The sequence below is a fragment of the Montipora capricornis genome, chromosome 11 (assembly GCF_036669925.1).
Source record: "Montipora capricornis isolate CH-2021 chromosome 11, ASM3666992v2, whole genome shotgun sequence".
NCBI lineage: Eukaryota > Metazoa > Cnidaria > Anthozoa > Scleractinia > Acroporidae > Montipora > Montipora capricornis.
This window is the reverse complement of record NC_090893.1, coordinates 2549579-2565786: the sequence shown is the minus strand read 5'-3', so window position 1 is coordinate 2565786 and position 16208 is coordinate 2549579. Positions and strand designations below refer to the sequence as shown.

Genomic DNA, 16208 nt, shown 5'->3' with positions numbered 1-16208 from the left:
ATGCGTGCCTATTTTTCTCTGTTATATTGACCCTTTCATTGCCGAAGGCTTCCCTATTGACGAGTAAAATCGTCTGGCGCTAGACAGAGTAAAATCTATTTGCATTTTTGGCGGTGAAAGGGTTAATGGCGAATACGATGCTTTGACTATGAGTTTCCCCTGGGTTCTAGCTTTATTTGACAATGGACTCGTTGACAACTTATGACTTGTGGCAAAAGAGCTTCTTTAATAGGAATCACAGTGGTATTAAAATAGCACACAAAGTGCGTTTTTTAAAATATTTGTTGAGTGTTTTATTTAAAAAAAACCTTGAACAAAATCAATTGTTATAATTTTGCAAGTCTTTTGATAACTGTACAGTGGTATTCGTTTATGGCATAAACTTAAAAAAAAAATAGTATCACAAGTAGTACACAATGCATACATTTCTTAACCGCTTTCCGTTTTGCTGTCCGTATTGGGAAGATATCTGTTTACAAAACGTTCGTTTTAGTCAAATGTACTAATCTCTGAAACGAAAAAGACGGTCCTTTCACGCTTACTTTTAATGAAGCAGATTTACAGCCCGGTAAATTAATGAAAGGGTGTTTCTTTTTCTTTTTCTGTGGTGGGTGACTCCGACGAGGAAACTCGGAAGAATCTCCTTTCTGGAGTCGAACCTACGACTTTCCGATTACTAGTTCGGATGCTCTACCTCGGAGCTATAGGAGACTCGCCAGTGGTGACTCGGGGATACTCGGAAGAATCCGAGTGCTCCTTTTCGGGAGTCGAACCTACGACGTTCCGATTACTAGTTCGGATGCTCTACCTCGGAGCTATGGGAGACTCACCAGTGGTGACTCGAGGATACCCGGAAAAATTCGAGTGCTCCTTTTCGGGAGTCGAACCTACGACGTTCCGATTACTAGTTCGGATGCACTACCTCGGAGGTATAGGAGACTCGCCAGTGGTGACTCAGGGATACTCGGAAGAATCCGAGTGCTCCTTTTCGGGAGTCGAACCTACGACGCCGGTAGCTCTACTACTGAGCTTTTGGAAACTCGTGCATGATAGCTACACCATGCAAACGGACGCAACATTGTTGGCCAAACGTTGTTCCAACATTGTTGGGTGTACATCCATGTTGTTGCACGAAGTTTTAAACTGGTCAAACTTTGAGCGAACAACTCCCAACATAATAGTCATAATAATAATAATAATAATAATAATAATAATAATAATAATAATAATAATAATAATAATAATGATAAACAATGTTTAATATTAATTATAACCATTACAGTTTTCTCAAAATATGTTGCACGTATAGAAGTAATAAATCCTAAAACAATCCTTCAGGTTTACAAATTTAAGAAGAAGAACATTAGTGAACTAACCTTATCTATCTACATTAAAGAGCTATTTAAAAAATACAATATATTCATTCAGTAAGAAAAATATAGATATAAGACATCTTTTTACAACAAATTAAAAAAAACGATTCGTTTCGATTAAAAGTGAAATAAAGATATTGAAACGTTTAAGCTATTAATAATAATAATAATAATAATAATAATAATAATAATAATAATAATAATGGCTTTATTCAGAATTTCCTCAAGGTGGCTTTCATCTACTAAAATATATCCACTAAAATACAAATAAAGTTAAAAATGTAAAAAGAGGTAAAATAAGTATACCTATTTAACAATGTTTCTTTTGTTGTGTGATCCCCGAAGCGTGGCGCAAAGAATGTTGGATCTGTTTGCACAGATCTTCCTTAAAGGTCTTCCACATTGTTGGAGCCACGCAAGCGCATTACATATGGTCTCCATGGAGAAAGCAATGCATTAACATTTTAAAAAAAATACGGCAGCCGAACTTTAGTAAGTTTACAAAGTTCGCAAGATGGTGCGTCTGTTTTGAATTCATACAACTGACAACATTCTCCAACGTCTTCAAAACCAGCAACTCCCAACAGTCAAGTGAAGCTATGATCCTCGCAGTTATGAACGCAATTTTTAGCAAATGCGTAGAGAATCCTCAGAAATTCAGGACTTTCAGGCTTCTCTACGCAGTTGCTAAATTTAAAAATTGGGTTCATAACTGCGAGGATCATAGCTTCTTCACTTGAAATCATATCCCTAGTTCAGTATATGATTCATTTCACATATATCATTTGGTTTTCACATATATCATTTGGCATTCATCACGGGAACATTCGAACCCACAAATGACCAGCTCCCAACATCAGTGGCTTCATAGCTCAGTTGGTTAAAGCGTCGCACCAGTATCGCGAGATCACGAGTTCAAATCCCGTTGACGTCCTGAATTTTTCAGGCTTCTCTAAGCAATTGCTAAAATTGTGTTCATAACTGCAAGGATCATAGCTTCACTTGATTTATTACCGGCAGTTCGATATATGATTAATTTCATATATCATTTCGTTCGTTAATTTTCAATGTTGGGAGTTGCTGCGATAATGTAATAATAATAATAATAATAATAATAATAATAATAATAATAATACAATACAACCTTTATTTATACACTATATTAAATTCAAAGCTAAAGTCGTGTACAAAATTACGAAATAGTGATAAAATGCTAAAAATTATTAAAGCTACATTCAAGGGAATAAGGTAAAATCATTCATAATAAAATAGGCATATTAAAATTAAAAACGACTATTGAAAATATATGAAATTATCACATTTGCGGGGCTAAAACGTTGAAATTAAAATCATTAAAAGCACAACATTTAACGACATTTTTCAAAAAGGATTTCATGTCCGTGTAATCTAGAATAAAACATTTTGAACGACCTATGGCGTTCCAGAGGACAGCCCCTCCATAGGCAATGGAGTTTTGGCCGTATTTTGACGCAAACCTCGGAGCTATCAACCCATTGTTCATTCTTAAAACAGATCTGTTGCTGTGGGTTATCAACTGTTCAGCTAAAGCATGTGCAAACATACCATAGAAACCTTGGTAAAATAGCTTAATTATAGAAAATTTATATTGATGCATTAAGGTGTTCCACTCTACAGTAGCTAAAACGTCAACTGTTGGCATATCCAATGGAAAACCAAAAATAATCCTTGCATGCGCAGCACGGCAATGTTGTCTTTCCAATGTCTTGAATAACTCAGTCTGACTTACAGTCTCCCACACTGGCAACGCGTACGTAATGGATGGCTGGATAACTTTCAGATAAAACGACTCGCACACAAGACTTGCTGGAAAATTGAATTTCTTCAGGGGGCTCAATTTCATCTTGCGAAAATTTTAATGACTTCTTGCAGAAGTACCCAGCTCAGATTTTGATCCAAGGTAACGCCCAGAATTCTGGTCCTAGCCTTGTATTCTATGTTAGACTCGCCGATATAAATGGCGGGCAGTGGACCTCTTAGCCGAGCTTTGGAGAGTAACAATACCTCGCATTAGCCAGGATGAGGAGTTAGGCAGTTTTCATTTTCTACACCAGGTGAAACGTTCTTCAAGTGCACAATTTAGCAAACAAGAGCCTACATTTTTTTCGAAGGATTTTAATCGACTTCCTTTAAGTTCACTGTATTTCAGTGGGTTTTTTTGTGTTGTTACAATATCTTGGTAAATATCCAGCTTCAATCCCGTAGTCCGAAGTCCGACGTCCATGGTCTATACTTTCCGTGACCCAATGATGGTGTTAAGTGCATTCATTCCAATCAAAACCAAAAAGCAGTCTGTACGATGACATTTAAAAACATTTAATACTTTGTCTTAACAATACTGAACGATAACCGGATATTGCATTGCGTGCAACGAAAACACAGACTCGTTCCCGGTCACGCACACAACTCTTTAATACACATTTCCCCGTGAATTTGCTACGTAGTCTTCCGTCATTTAGTCGTCATCGCGATTTCCTCTGAACTGGAAGGGATACGGAGTTCGAATCCCACTTAAACTGCCTACTACGAGACAGAGAAATCTTACGCATGCGCCTCTCGAGCGACCCCCCACCGAAAAAACAAAGAATTAAAAAGACGCAGTCGAAAACAATACTTTATTCTTCGAACAAAGGAAAAACAAGTTACTATAGCGTGGAACCGTTGCATAAGAACCTAAGGTCGTCAGCGTACATAAACGTATTTCAACTGGGTCATGGGTTCCTGACTGGGTGCAGCAGTAGCAAAACTTCAGTCCTATACCAGAAGTATTTTCACTGACCTGACTCCAAAAGAGAAGTCTGAATTAAAGAATGTCTTTTTCTTCAGTCCAAAATACCATTTGTAGTTTAATGTAGTGAGTAAGCCTAGGTTGTTGAAATACCGACAAAATTTATCTTTTTGTTTTGATTACTGTTTTTGATATCGTGACTTCAGCACGAAGAAATGATTGGAGGCCATTAAAAATTAACGCTTTGCAAATTTCGTTTACAAGCACTAATAACTCTGGTGACAACTATAGTCCTTGTAATAAGTTGCATGATGCCATCCTAAAGAAAACAGCTGTTTACGTTGTATTCTCCAATACAGTCCATCCATCTTCTACATCATTCACCTTACTTTTTGTATGGTTATATCATTTCAATGGCATCGTATGAAGTGTTTTTTTGAGCAAAAGCAAGACTTCCTTTAGTTTTCCATGGAATGTACGACGTGTCAATTGCATGTATTTTCCTCGCGTGCCGTCGCATGCCTTACATTTCGTGCCATACAGTGAATGTTAAAATTTTAATGACTCGTGGAAAAGGTATCGATCGTTCTCACTTATGTGGTTTGTGGCCTTATTGACTTACCGAAAAGAAAGAAAAGATTACATAAGAAATGGAAGTTGAATTTCGTTTGTCAAAGCCTTTTGTGCGTGATAAGTTTTGCGAGACTTTAAAGTACACGTTCACTGAGAGCATGCCACAGGATTCCCAATGTTGTAATCTGTCCCATCGTGCGATGTTAATTACTTGGTAACTCAACGGACTGTGGCGTATGAGGCCATAGCCAGACAGTGCCATACGTCAAGGAGAGCTTGTTGAGAGCCGAAATACAAACATCCATGTCCTAGCTGTCCTAACAGTCAAATGAAAGCGACCTCTCTTCGTAGAAAGTGTTGCATGTGTAGCTAGTATATATGTAAATGACAGCTCTGATACCGAAAGATACAGTTCACATTGCATGCAACCAGGTCGTAGTTGGCTTGATAACTTTATCCAGTGGATATCGTATTTACTAGATCAAACGCCGCGGCGTTTACTAAATTTCGAGCGTGTCCGATGCGGCGTTTATTCAAGGGCGGCCGCGGTTTCTTTCAAAATCATATTTCTTAAGTTACCACTGACAACCATTGCGGTAGATCATTTGTAAAACAGAAACATCTTTAGAGTTTCAGAGAGAGGTTAGTCTTGTTCTACCAGCAAAATTATTGGCTTTAGCAACAAAACTGCACACTGCGGAAATTCTGAAGAACGAACTTGATGAAAGAGCTGCAAAGTATGGCCACTTCGCATTGTCGAGTTGTAAGGTGCACTTGCTTCTGTATACTCGAATGAACGACTCATTCTTCTGATTGGGCGCGACGTTTATTCGAGGGCGGCCTTTGTTGATACTTTTCTTTCCATGTGCGGCGCTTAGAGCCCTCAGTAAAGCGCTACATCAATTTAAAAGAAACTCAAAGGAATTTATTAAAAGAGTTTACGTTTGGCTAGCACAGGTAGATTTATTATTCATTAAGTGGTATGAATGATTTTAAAGTTTTTTAATATCTGGTTTTTATGTCTAGTAGTTAAAATACCCTGAGAGAATAATGTTTATTGATGAGCTTTTCATATAATTTTGAACACCTGTGGAGTAAAACGTTTATTTGAAAAAGCTTTAAAATTTTCAGGCCCTAGGAAAATTAGTATATGATGTGCTTAGTGTTTTTTTATTGGTCACCTCCTAACTATACTAAATTACTATTCTCAGTAACAATGGCACGTTCACATATTAGCGACCTTTAGATTGAAGTAAGAGGACGAGTACGAGTTTCAAGTTCTGAGCACGCGCAATTCGAAATTTTTCGTCCTCCAAACCTAAAGCGCATGCTCAGTACGGAAAACTCGTACTCGTGGTCCAATCTCGACCCCAGAGCTCTTCTCTTGACTGAGGGAGATAAGAGCTCTGTCTTCTTATTGGTTTTCGTGAAGAACAATAGAAAGCGTCTGTAATTGGTGCATTCATGTCAGCACGAGGAGTGAGCAGGCGCCGTAAGGTTCAAATAGCCAATTTTTGGCCTTAAGATCCCTACGGCGCATGCTCTCCTAAATAGAGTTTCCCAGAGCCTTGGGTCGATCCAAGAATGGCTCGTAGTCGTCCTCGTACTCCAATCTAAAAATCGCTATTATCAATACGGAAAAATATAACCAGAAAACAACTTTCAGTATTTCTACAGTATTATGAGCCGATATACACGTCTACCTGAAAGGGCTTCGACAGGTTTTCCATTGAACCCGGATAATCACCAAAATAATGCAGGCCTCCCGGGGGGAGGGGGGGGGGGGAGGGAAGGTTCTTGTTTCCTTGTTCCCTTAAAAAATTGCTTGTGTTCCCTTGTCCCCGAAATTACTTCCAAACTTGTTGTCAGCTTTTTAGTCCCTAAAATGGTTTATTGTCCATTATTCCCTAAGATACTTTGCCTTCGTTCCCCTGTCCCCAATGCAGTTCAAATTAGCATTGTTCCCCGGCCAAAACGCCAGCGATAAGCCCTGCAAAACGAGCTTCAACAGGTCATACAGGAACAGGTCGTGGCTCAGACTAGTGGCTGGCTAATTGAAACTAAAACTAATAGTTCCCTTCGTTGTTAGAATACAACAGGACCATGCACTATTATTTGTTATCTCAACAAGTAAAACACGTTAACAAAAATTACCGTGCCATTTTTTCTTTATTTGAATTCCTACAGAACTTATAACCTTGTTCTCTTAAAACCGAGAAATATTCACCTCTATATTCAAATTAACAAAATACCAATAATGCACGAAACATCAAATGGGTGTTTCCTTAGCGTTTGCAATTAAAATTAGTAGGGTTAGTTATATCCTAAAACGATTATAGCTGTCAACAATTTCGCGAGGAAGCGCTGCTTAATTAATGCATCGGTGAGGTATTACGTCCTTTGTCCTTTTTTAGTTAATGACTACTTTATTCCGGTTAAAAATTGCATCCTCAGTGGAATAGCTTACGTCGGAACAATTCCTGCGAATTGCCATTTTGCCAATTCGGTTTTCCTACTCTTTCTTAACGAAACGTTGATAATTTTGCTAGCAGCAAAATTTCGGGATGTTCCCAACTTATTTTTCTTCCAGACGTTTTTAAAATGAAACACCAGGGAGTTTAAGCAAAGACGACTGCTACGGCAACTCGACGCCACAAAGAAAGAATATTATTGGTCAAAAAAGGAAAAATACTCGTGCTGCACGTGCAACACGAATTTCCGTGCATTTCTTTGCCGTACTCCAGAAAACAACAACGTGATATCACCAAATTTTAGGTTTTGACGACAACGTGAGTATATAACAATGAATTAACCATTCATTTTCTAGTTTACTTTAAAACCGTTCGTTCCCATCCAGTTACAGAATATTTCGCCTGTTTTGTACAAGTTGAACAAGACGGAGTTATCGCGAAATTCTTGCGATAGCGCTAAGTGATATTTTGGAGTGACGTTTTCGCTGATGTTGCCCGTCGTTCTCCCTTTTTAATTAAACTCCCTATAGCTACCCACTTCTATCTACGGTACGATTGCAAATTATGTCTTCTTCAGTTATTAGTCTATTCTCAAGTTTTTTTTCCTTCTTTGTTGTTACCACATAATTGCGTTGATTGAAGAAAAGAAAAATTATTGAGAAAAAATTACGTGTCTTTTGTAGTTTGAATTCATTTGTCTGTATACACAATACTGTAACACTGCCAACTGCTATAGCTGGTGCCTTCCAGAAATTTTTATGATATGTCCTCTTTTGTTTGTCGAGAAAAAAAGATTAATATCATCTTTTCTTGTCAACTCACCAGTTTATGTTCAGTTTTCATCCGCTTATTGATTATAGTCAGGTGATAAGACCGCTGTTAATTTACATCGATTTTCTAAAATTAAAAACGTGCTTAGTGGTCCGTTGGATTTTCGGTCTTTTCAGAGATGAAAAATGACTGAGTCAACTTCGTTGTTGTAATTTAAGCGATAAAGGCAATCGAAAGTGCTATGACTTCTTGGGGAAGGGTCACAATTTTCCTTCTTTTGGGGACCACATCTGTTTATTTGAGTAAGTACATTGTTACTTTTGTGTTTCGATGCGAGAGTTCTTTAGACTCAGAAGCACTAAGTTAAGAATCTAATAAAGTCGAAGCCAAGTGTAGAATTTCACACAACTTTAGGTCTCCCTACCGATAAATTAAAGGGTTACAGTGTTTCATCTATTTGCCAGAGCATGAATCATTTATACCTTCTCACTCCAAAGTGCGCATCGAAAACGCTCTCTTCAGTGTAAGAGAGGCGAAATACCTGGCTTTCTGATACTTCTTAATCCCTGACTGTTCGTGCTTCAGCGCCAACTTTCAGTCGAATCATCAGTGTTGTATATGCATATGCATGATTGAAGAATTCCAACCTAGGAGTAGTCCACAAATAAAATAAATTTAGTGTCCTAGATGAAATGACTTTCTAGTAGTCGTCTGTGAAGTGATGCCGATAAGCGCTAGCCTTACGCGTGATGTCGCAAACCCTTGCAAGTGCATAAAGACAGTCGGATGTGCGATAACGACCAAATTTTCACAGAGGGTAGGACAAGACGTTTCAGATGTTGGAGTCATGATCGCATTCTGGTAGAATGTCGACAGATGAAAGAACGTTTTATAATATTGACCATCGTTGTCAATTCTGTAAATATGATCAGAGCCTATGGAATAATGTTTCTCCTCTCAAACTGCCTTTTTTGTTTATCATGCGGTTAACCCGATTCAGATCAAAAATAGGCCATTGCCATTTAATTTGCTGGTGCTGCTTTGTGCGTAAGATTTATTCCCATTGAAACGTGTCTCTTACTTCCCTTTGCATGTAATTTACTAAACAGCTTTCAATAAATTGACTACCCGTCTTTTGGTAATTCATAAAACACGACATGGGAGGTTAGTCTCAAGATATCTAAAATACGGCGATATTCGAAAACGTTTTGCTAAACTTTGTGGCTTAAAAAGCTATTCATTTCATGAATTACTTGAATTTCTTATGTAATCAAAATTTTATTTCAAGATTAAAATCCTTAAGTATTCGTTAACAAAAGGTATCCTCTTTCCAACCTTCAACTCCTTAGTTTATAAACAAAAGGAATTATAAACAAAAGGACTATGCGAATGACCGTGAAAGTGGAAGTCAAAACATTTATTATCGACAATAAGCCAGGGGTGTCAGTGCATTAGGAGACGAAACGCTGAATCGATATAGCAAAGCAGAATTTTCGGTGCAAGGGTCTTCATAAGGTTATCTTGTTCCATGAAAACAATTCCTTTTCTTTCGCTTAAAAAAAACATCTCCTCTTATCCGTCCGTGAAAACCTGGCATAAATTCTTAGGAAATGAAAGTTACTGAAATCATAGACTGTATTGTGTCAAGTTTGTAAGGTCAAGTCAAACCAACGTATTTTGGAAATTTGCATAATTCAGTTCTTCAGCAAATAAGTAAAACAAACTCATAAACGTAGGAAAATGAGGACTATTGAAATCTTTACTTCCTAAAGCTGTTGCAATATGTACTTTGAACTTTATTGCGTCGCTTCATTTCCGTTGTCTCAGGTATTAAACAAATATATGTTTGACGAGATTATTCTTCTCGGAGGAGTCTGGAACTCTCCACTACATGCTTCGAATTCCCAAAGCGAGCATGACTTGCTGGCTCAAAGGCGTCACGTCGGACGCCGTCGTGCTGAAATCGGGAATCCGTGTACAACGCTGATTTCAAAACAGACTGCAGAAGTTACTCGTGACCCTGTCAATAAACGGAATGGCGTAGTTTGCATATTTTTTTTCCTCATTGGCTTGAGCTCGTTATTTTTTACGTGGAATGCCGAAGGCATATCACGTCTTAAAACCGAGCTGGTGTCAAATTTTCCTTTTTTTGTTAGTAGTCACAAATGTGCATACCCCACGGTTATTGAATTAAGCTCCGATCGGGTGAATTTACCGTTATACCCTGCAATATATCCGAACTTCCCTGCCCCATTTAGAAACCATATTCTTCCCAAGCGCTTTGCGATCAGGTGCGCTCGTTAGACCACTCGGCCACCGCGACACAGTTCTGTTGTAACGAGGAAAGCAATTATTTATTGTGGAATCTTTCCGCCGGCCATGCTTGACATAGTATTGAGTGGACAGATGTTTTTTCTTTGAGAAGGACAAGCTTTACGTTTCTTCAAGATCTTGCTTCGTATTTATACTTCTGTGTTCCGCTGTGAACATTGCGGTATTTTGCACAGAACGAATACTTCATTAGGAGTATTTTGCATAGCACGAATACTCTAATATTTCTTGGGAACCGGTTTGTTCAGCCGTTTGGACGTAGAAAGAAAATAAGAAAATAGCTTTCAACGGCCAAACAAAATAAAAAATGAAATCAAGTTTTAAAAAAACGAATTACTGATGTCCGCAACGGGGACTTCGCAGCGGTCCCCCATCCAAGTACTAACCTTAACTTCAGCTGACACCTGGGCTAACATCAACGATTGAGATCTTTGTGTTAAATTCGCACATTTATCTTGACGAACTTTATTAAAACTTGAAAGAAAAAAAGTAAACTAACAAAAACCCGTTGTCCTGCCGTCATTTTGTCACAGATAATGCATCCTTTGTTTCGTGAGTCGTCAGTATATTAAACACGCAAGGTAACTTGATCACAGGCGGCCGCTAAAATCGATGTCACTTTCGATTTTGTGATTTTACTTGTACGACCAAAAGTACGATAGAAAAATTGAACTCAGATTGAACGTACAAAAATCTCCCGAAATGTTTTTCGCTGATGGTAACTTGTATTATATTCGTGGCACAAAATTTGTGATGTCTTCATCTCGCAAATTGTCTTATTCTCGATCGACACTTCCTTCTGCTCTCCTTAAAAACTACATATCATTGTTTAGTTACTTTTGCGTCAATATTTGTTTTGCATACATGTAAGGCAGGCTAACAAAATCTGTACCTTGCTTAGTTCGCATTTTTGGGCATTAAAATAGAATTTTTGGTCGTATGTTCCTGACAGCAAGTGTTTTTTGACGTCTCCTATCCAGTTACTAACCCCGCCGGAAAGGGCTTGACTTCAATGCAAATTGGTTTTGGAAAGCTGTCAGAAGCTCAGAGAACACGCTTAAGGTTGTGGTGAAAAAGAAGTTGTAAATGATCAACTTGTCAGCCTTGAAGCTAAATGTCTCTCGATTTGCTTTTATTTTCTTCAATCGTTCTGCGTTAAGTACTTTACTGTACCACATGTCTTCTCAGGGGGTATCTAACAACGATATCTACCATGACACTGTCAAAACAATATCGTGTACCACAGTTGTTAGTTATGTGTCGATCAGACCGAATCTTCATCATCCTCCCTGGTAAACCACGGGCATTACCCTACTCTCTGTGCCAGAAAAGTGGCGGTTGTTTTTCTTAAACAACCGAAACTGTTCTGTGCTTGCCCCTTACGGCACTGACAAAAGTACCGTAGAAACCAATCTTAGCCAAAAGGCCGAAAAGCGATCAGGACACGGGAAAACTTAGGTAAAAAAATGTGGGGATATGGGATTTTTGCCTGGGGAAGGGGGGGGGGGGACTGAGGAGATACGGGATATTTTTTAAAGTAGGAGCGCATTGCGTACGTGTGGTAGTGCAGTAACTAGACAGTGTTTTCTCGAGAAGCGATCACTAGGGTTTTTTGTTTTCGTGTTTGATAGTTTTTTGTTCAGCTCGAGTGTAGAATCATGACGAACTTTTGTAGTTTGTGAGAACTATTTACTACTTGTAGCTTTTGTTGAGTTTTGAATCGATAATAGAAAGAGTTTTGACGATTTCAACCCAGACTGGACTACTGGATTTAAGCTTTTTCCTTGACGAGATTTCAAGTTATTGTGAAACGTTTGGTACCAAGTTACTCTAATACTGAAATCAAGATTATGGAATTGTAAAACTAAAACTTTGGACTGGACTATAGAACGCGCAATTACGGAATGTTACATTTTTTAGCATTCTGAGAAATGGAGTTCACATGTTGTCTTCTTGTCTTCGCCACGGCAGATTTAAACAGTTTGCAAGAAACTAAACCAGGATTACAGAACCGGACTTCGAATACGTGGACTGGTTGTTCGATAGCCGACTACCTTATTCCAGGATTAGCGTTCACTTTTGTTTCATGTTATCATCTTTTTGGTGAAAGCTTCCTTTGCTTATTGATTGCTTCTAATGTAAAGTTTCACGGAATATCAGCCTTGAACAGCATTTGGAAGTAGAGAATAAAACTCGTTTGTTCATTTTTAACCTGAGATTAGCATTAATCGGCTTTTGAACAACTGGACCAGCATGATAAGTTGTTGAACTGTGATCTGTAATAAGTTTTTCGGATGATTTAAGGCTGATGTTGTAAATTTGGATGAACGTAGTTAAGGAAGGAAGTAAAACTGTAGGATTTAAATAAAGTCTCATTCCAAAAAATAAATTAATTAACGATCCCGTATCCCGAGAACCCGCTAATAGGGCTTCCTTGTTTGCATTTGCAAATTTAGTAACATTAATAATGAGTTTTTACAACAGACAACTTCAAGTTATATTACAGATGTATCTTTCTGGTAATCTCTCGCCATTTTCCGAAGTTTACCTGTACTTGAAGTTCACTGTAAGTGGACAATTTGAGTCAACTGTTTGCGCATTCCACGGATACGCCTTTGGAGGCGTCTTGTCTTTTTATCTATCAGCCCAACAATCAGCTCATAGTTGTTTGAACCTAGTCAAAAAGAGAGCTGCTTTATTGCTGTTGTAAACTAAGGCCATCCCCTTTTTTTTCTCCGTTTCGCGTCGTCCGACCGACCCAAATTTTGGGCATTTTCCAAAAAAAAAAAAGTTAACGACGTTTTTAAGCCATTTTTATGTCGCACAGGAGTTTCGGTGGTTGATCCTTTTTCCCACGCTGTCTTCATTTTGCCACAACATCCGCCAACTTTTCCGCCATATTGATTTTGGGTTCACTTCTTGTTGTTTTCCTGGCTCCACAGCTATGATGCCAGGGTACCAGGCCTCCGATTCCGAGAATGCTTATGATTTTTTTTTAGGTTTTTTTTTTTCAATCCGACCGACCGACCCAATATCAGGAAACGCATTTGACGGTAAACAAAAAAAAAGAGGGATGACCTAAATAGATTTTAGAGACATTTTGCATCACGTTCAGGAATGAGATTGGTCATAAATACCTGATATTTTTCTTATTCCAAATTGCCTCTCTCCTTTTAAATTTCGACGCTGCTCGATAACTTTCTTTGGCGAAACGCAAATTTCTCATTTGTAACTCAACCCAGTTTAAATTCTTTCATTTCTACGATCGAAACGTTCATTCTCCTAACTAGTATCTTGGATTTCTTTGTTGGGTAGTCATGAGAATTTGGTGTTCTATCAAGATTACACCTCTTACGCTGATAATATTCTTCATTCTCAATAACTGTCTGACTGATATTTCATTGAAATTGTGAAGAGAATTTACGTACCGATCACTCGTGATCATTCGTTTTCCGAAAATATCTATCTCGTCTATGCTGCCACTAAAAATGGCTAGGTTTACACTTTCAAGGTTTTTCAGTTATTTTGACGTCCCTCTCTATTTTCCTCGACAGGAATCAACGCTGACTACGTGACACACCATTGGTCATTCGATGATGAATATCCATATAAGGATAAAAAGACCCTGGAGAAAGCGACCTTCCTTGGCAACGAGGGACCGCCGAACACAACAGACTACCTTCATCTCGTTGGCAAATCCTGCCTTATTTTAGGCACCATAACAGATCCTTGTCTTGCTAACATGACAGCTTGTAATTCTGGTTATTCTGTGGCGTTGTGGTTGCAAATAAATCCGAAGTCAACATCTCCTCAAATATTCCTCGGAATGGCTCGAAATCGTACCGAAATAGAAGGCATTTTTGTGTATCAATCGGATAATGAAGATGAAAGCCGACGACTTTGTGTTGAAGTAATTATGCCTGGAAGGGTTTGGAGAATACCATTTACGGTTCTTCAAGAGCTTTGGTACTTTATTACGATAAGTTGGAACCGTACTAAAGATTGTCTCAGTGTTTACATTAACGGGAAAAAGGTTAATAGTACCTCCGGGGAGTATGGCAATGGCGATTCAATTCTTCCGCGCTTGAGGTTACATGGATTGTCTACAAGGAAACGAGTGCCTCCATCGCCGTATTTAGAAAGCGGGGCATTGTACGATGAGTTCATGACTTGGAACACATCATTGGGTCATTCTCATGTGAAAAAGCTATTTCAGGTTCAAATGAGTAAGTAAGTTGTTGTCCAATCACTGTGCAGTGTAACGCTTTCCATTTCAAATTGACAGAACTGACCGGCCAGACCAGGCATTTGGAAGTACAAAGGGCGGTTTTCTTTTGTCAGAACTGCAAAGAAAATGCAACAATTTGAAGGAACACTTGCATGATAATCCTTCGCACTCTTCTCGAGGAGTATATATCATCCTCGACGTGTGTTAATTTGGATGCGTTGTATAGTTAGTCCTTCGAAATGCCCGGTCTCGCCGGTCAGTTCTGTCAAATGGAAAGCGCCTTAACTCTATAACGCCTTCAAATTAACGGTCTTCCACGACGATATATACTCCTCCAAAAGAATGCGAGGGATTATCTTGCCAGTGTTCCTTGAAAATGTTACATTTTGTTTGCAAAATGACAGGTCTGGCAGGCCAGTTTTGACAAACGGGAAAGCGCCTTTATCCGAACATCCGTACAAAGCATCCGAGCACCCGAACTAGAAATCGGAAGGGGTATAGGTTCGGCTCCGAGACCATTCGTATTTTTCCCAGTATCCCCGTGTAGTCATAGATAAATTTATGTGTATCTATACTCGTTGGCTGAATAACCTTGAATCTCGTGGTATGAGGTAAATCGGTCTCTCCAGCAACTAGGACACAGGGTCATGTATTATAGATAACCGAGAGGTTATTGAGTTGTGAAATAAACTTAGTTATTTTTCATTGGATTTCAAAAGTATGTTAACTAAACGTTAAGCGACCAAAGTTTTAAGCCTTGATTTTCAAAAGACATCTGTTTATTTTAACGGAAATTTTCCTATTTAATGGTCCGCCATTACTAACTTTATATTCTTGACAGAGCTGGATCGAGGAGAAAATGACGTCAAAGACTCACTAGTTTAAAAATGCAATACGTGTGTACGTGGTAGAATTAAGATGCAGCACGGGAGTTTTGTGCTTCCAGACTTTTAAACTCGCGTTTTGCATGTATAATAAGCAGCATTCACACGCTGAAATTTTAAACTAGAGAGCCTTTGACGTCACTTTTCCCTGGATCTAACCCTCTGAGGTCCAATCGGTCAGTTTTGATCGTGAGTAATGGCGGACCGTGAAATCCAAAACCAATTTTGTCGCACGCGCCCTCGTTTTCCCGCGCTCTGCGCGTGGCTACAAGAATCTGCTTTGCGCTTTGATTGGCTCATTTGGTTGCTTCATCGTTCATTGTGTTCTTTAGTTCATTCAATTGATGGTTTTCATCTGACGTCACAGCGACCACGTTGGTGTACAGAACAATGCACTAAAATGTCTTTTAGGAATTTGACTCTATTATTATGCAAAACGTGTAGGCCATTTTCTATTGTTTTGTACACCAACATGGCTGTCTCATCAGGTGGATGCAAGCCAAGAATTTGAAAGAGTTCCATTAACCAAACTTTTCAAAGTTCATGGATAATTTATGAGCGAAACACGCGACAGATCATCGATAAAACGTCACGTGCATGATCACATTCCTCACTACAATAGGCCATTTCCGAGTTCATGTTTGCCTCCTCTTCAAAGCGAGTCTAAGTGCGAAGTTTTTGTTATGAAAATAGGCCATTTCCGAGTTCATGGCTACCTCCTCTTCAAAGCGAGTCTAAGTGCGAAGTTTTTCTTATGAAAATTAGTTTTCATTCATATGTAAAGTAGAACTAATTTCCATCACAAAGACT

At 38.7% G+C, this 16208-nt stretch overlaps 1 protein-coding gene across 2 annotated transcripts in view; it reads left to right on the top strand.

The window, feature by feature from the left end:
• The window catches only part of LOC138023706 (adhesion G protein-coupled receptor L2-like), a 69681-nt gene that overhangs the window by 9076 nt on the left and 44397 nt on the right, over nucleotides 1–16208 (top strand). The window contains exons 1-2 of one of the 2 annotated variants that reach the window (XM_068870749.1): nucleotides 8139–8257; nucleotides 13841–14512. In XM_068870749.1, coding sequence (XP_068726850.1) covers nucleotides 8197–8257; nucleotides 13841–14512 — 733 coding nt within the window. In that variant the 5' untranslated portion in view covers nucleotides 8139–8196. Of the gene's footprint in view, nucleotides 1–8138; nucleotides 8258–13840; nucleotides 14513–16208 lie in introns of those variants that run through there. The other variant, XM_068870748.1, reaches the window with a different exon arrangement.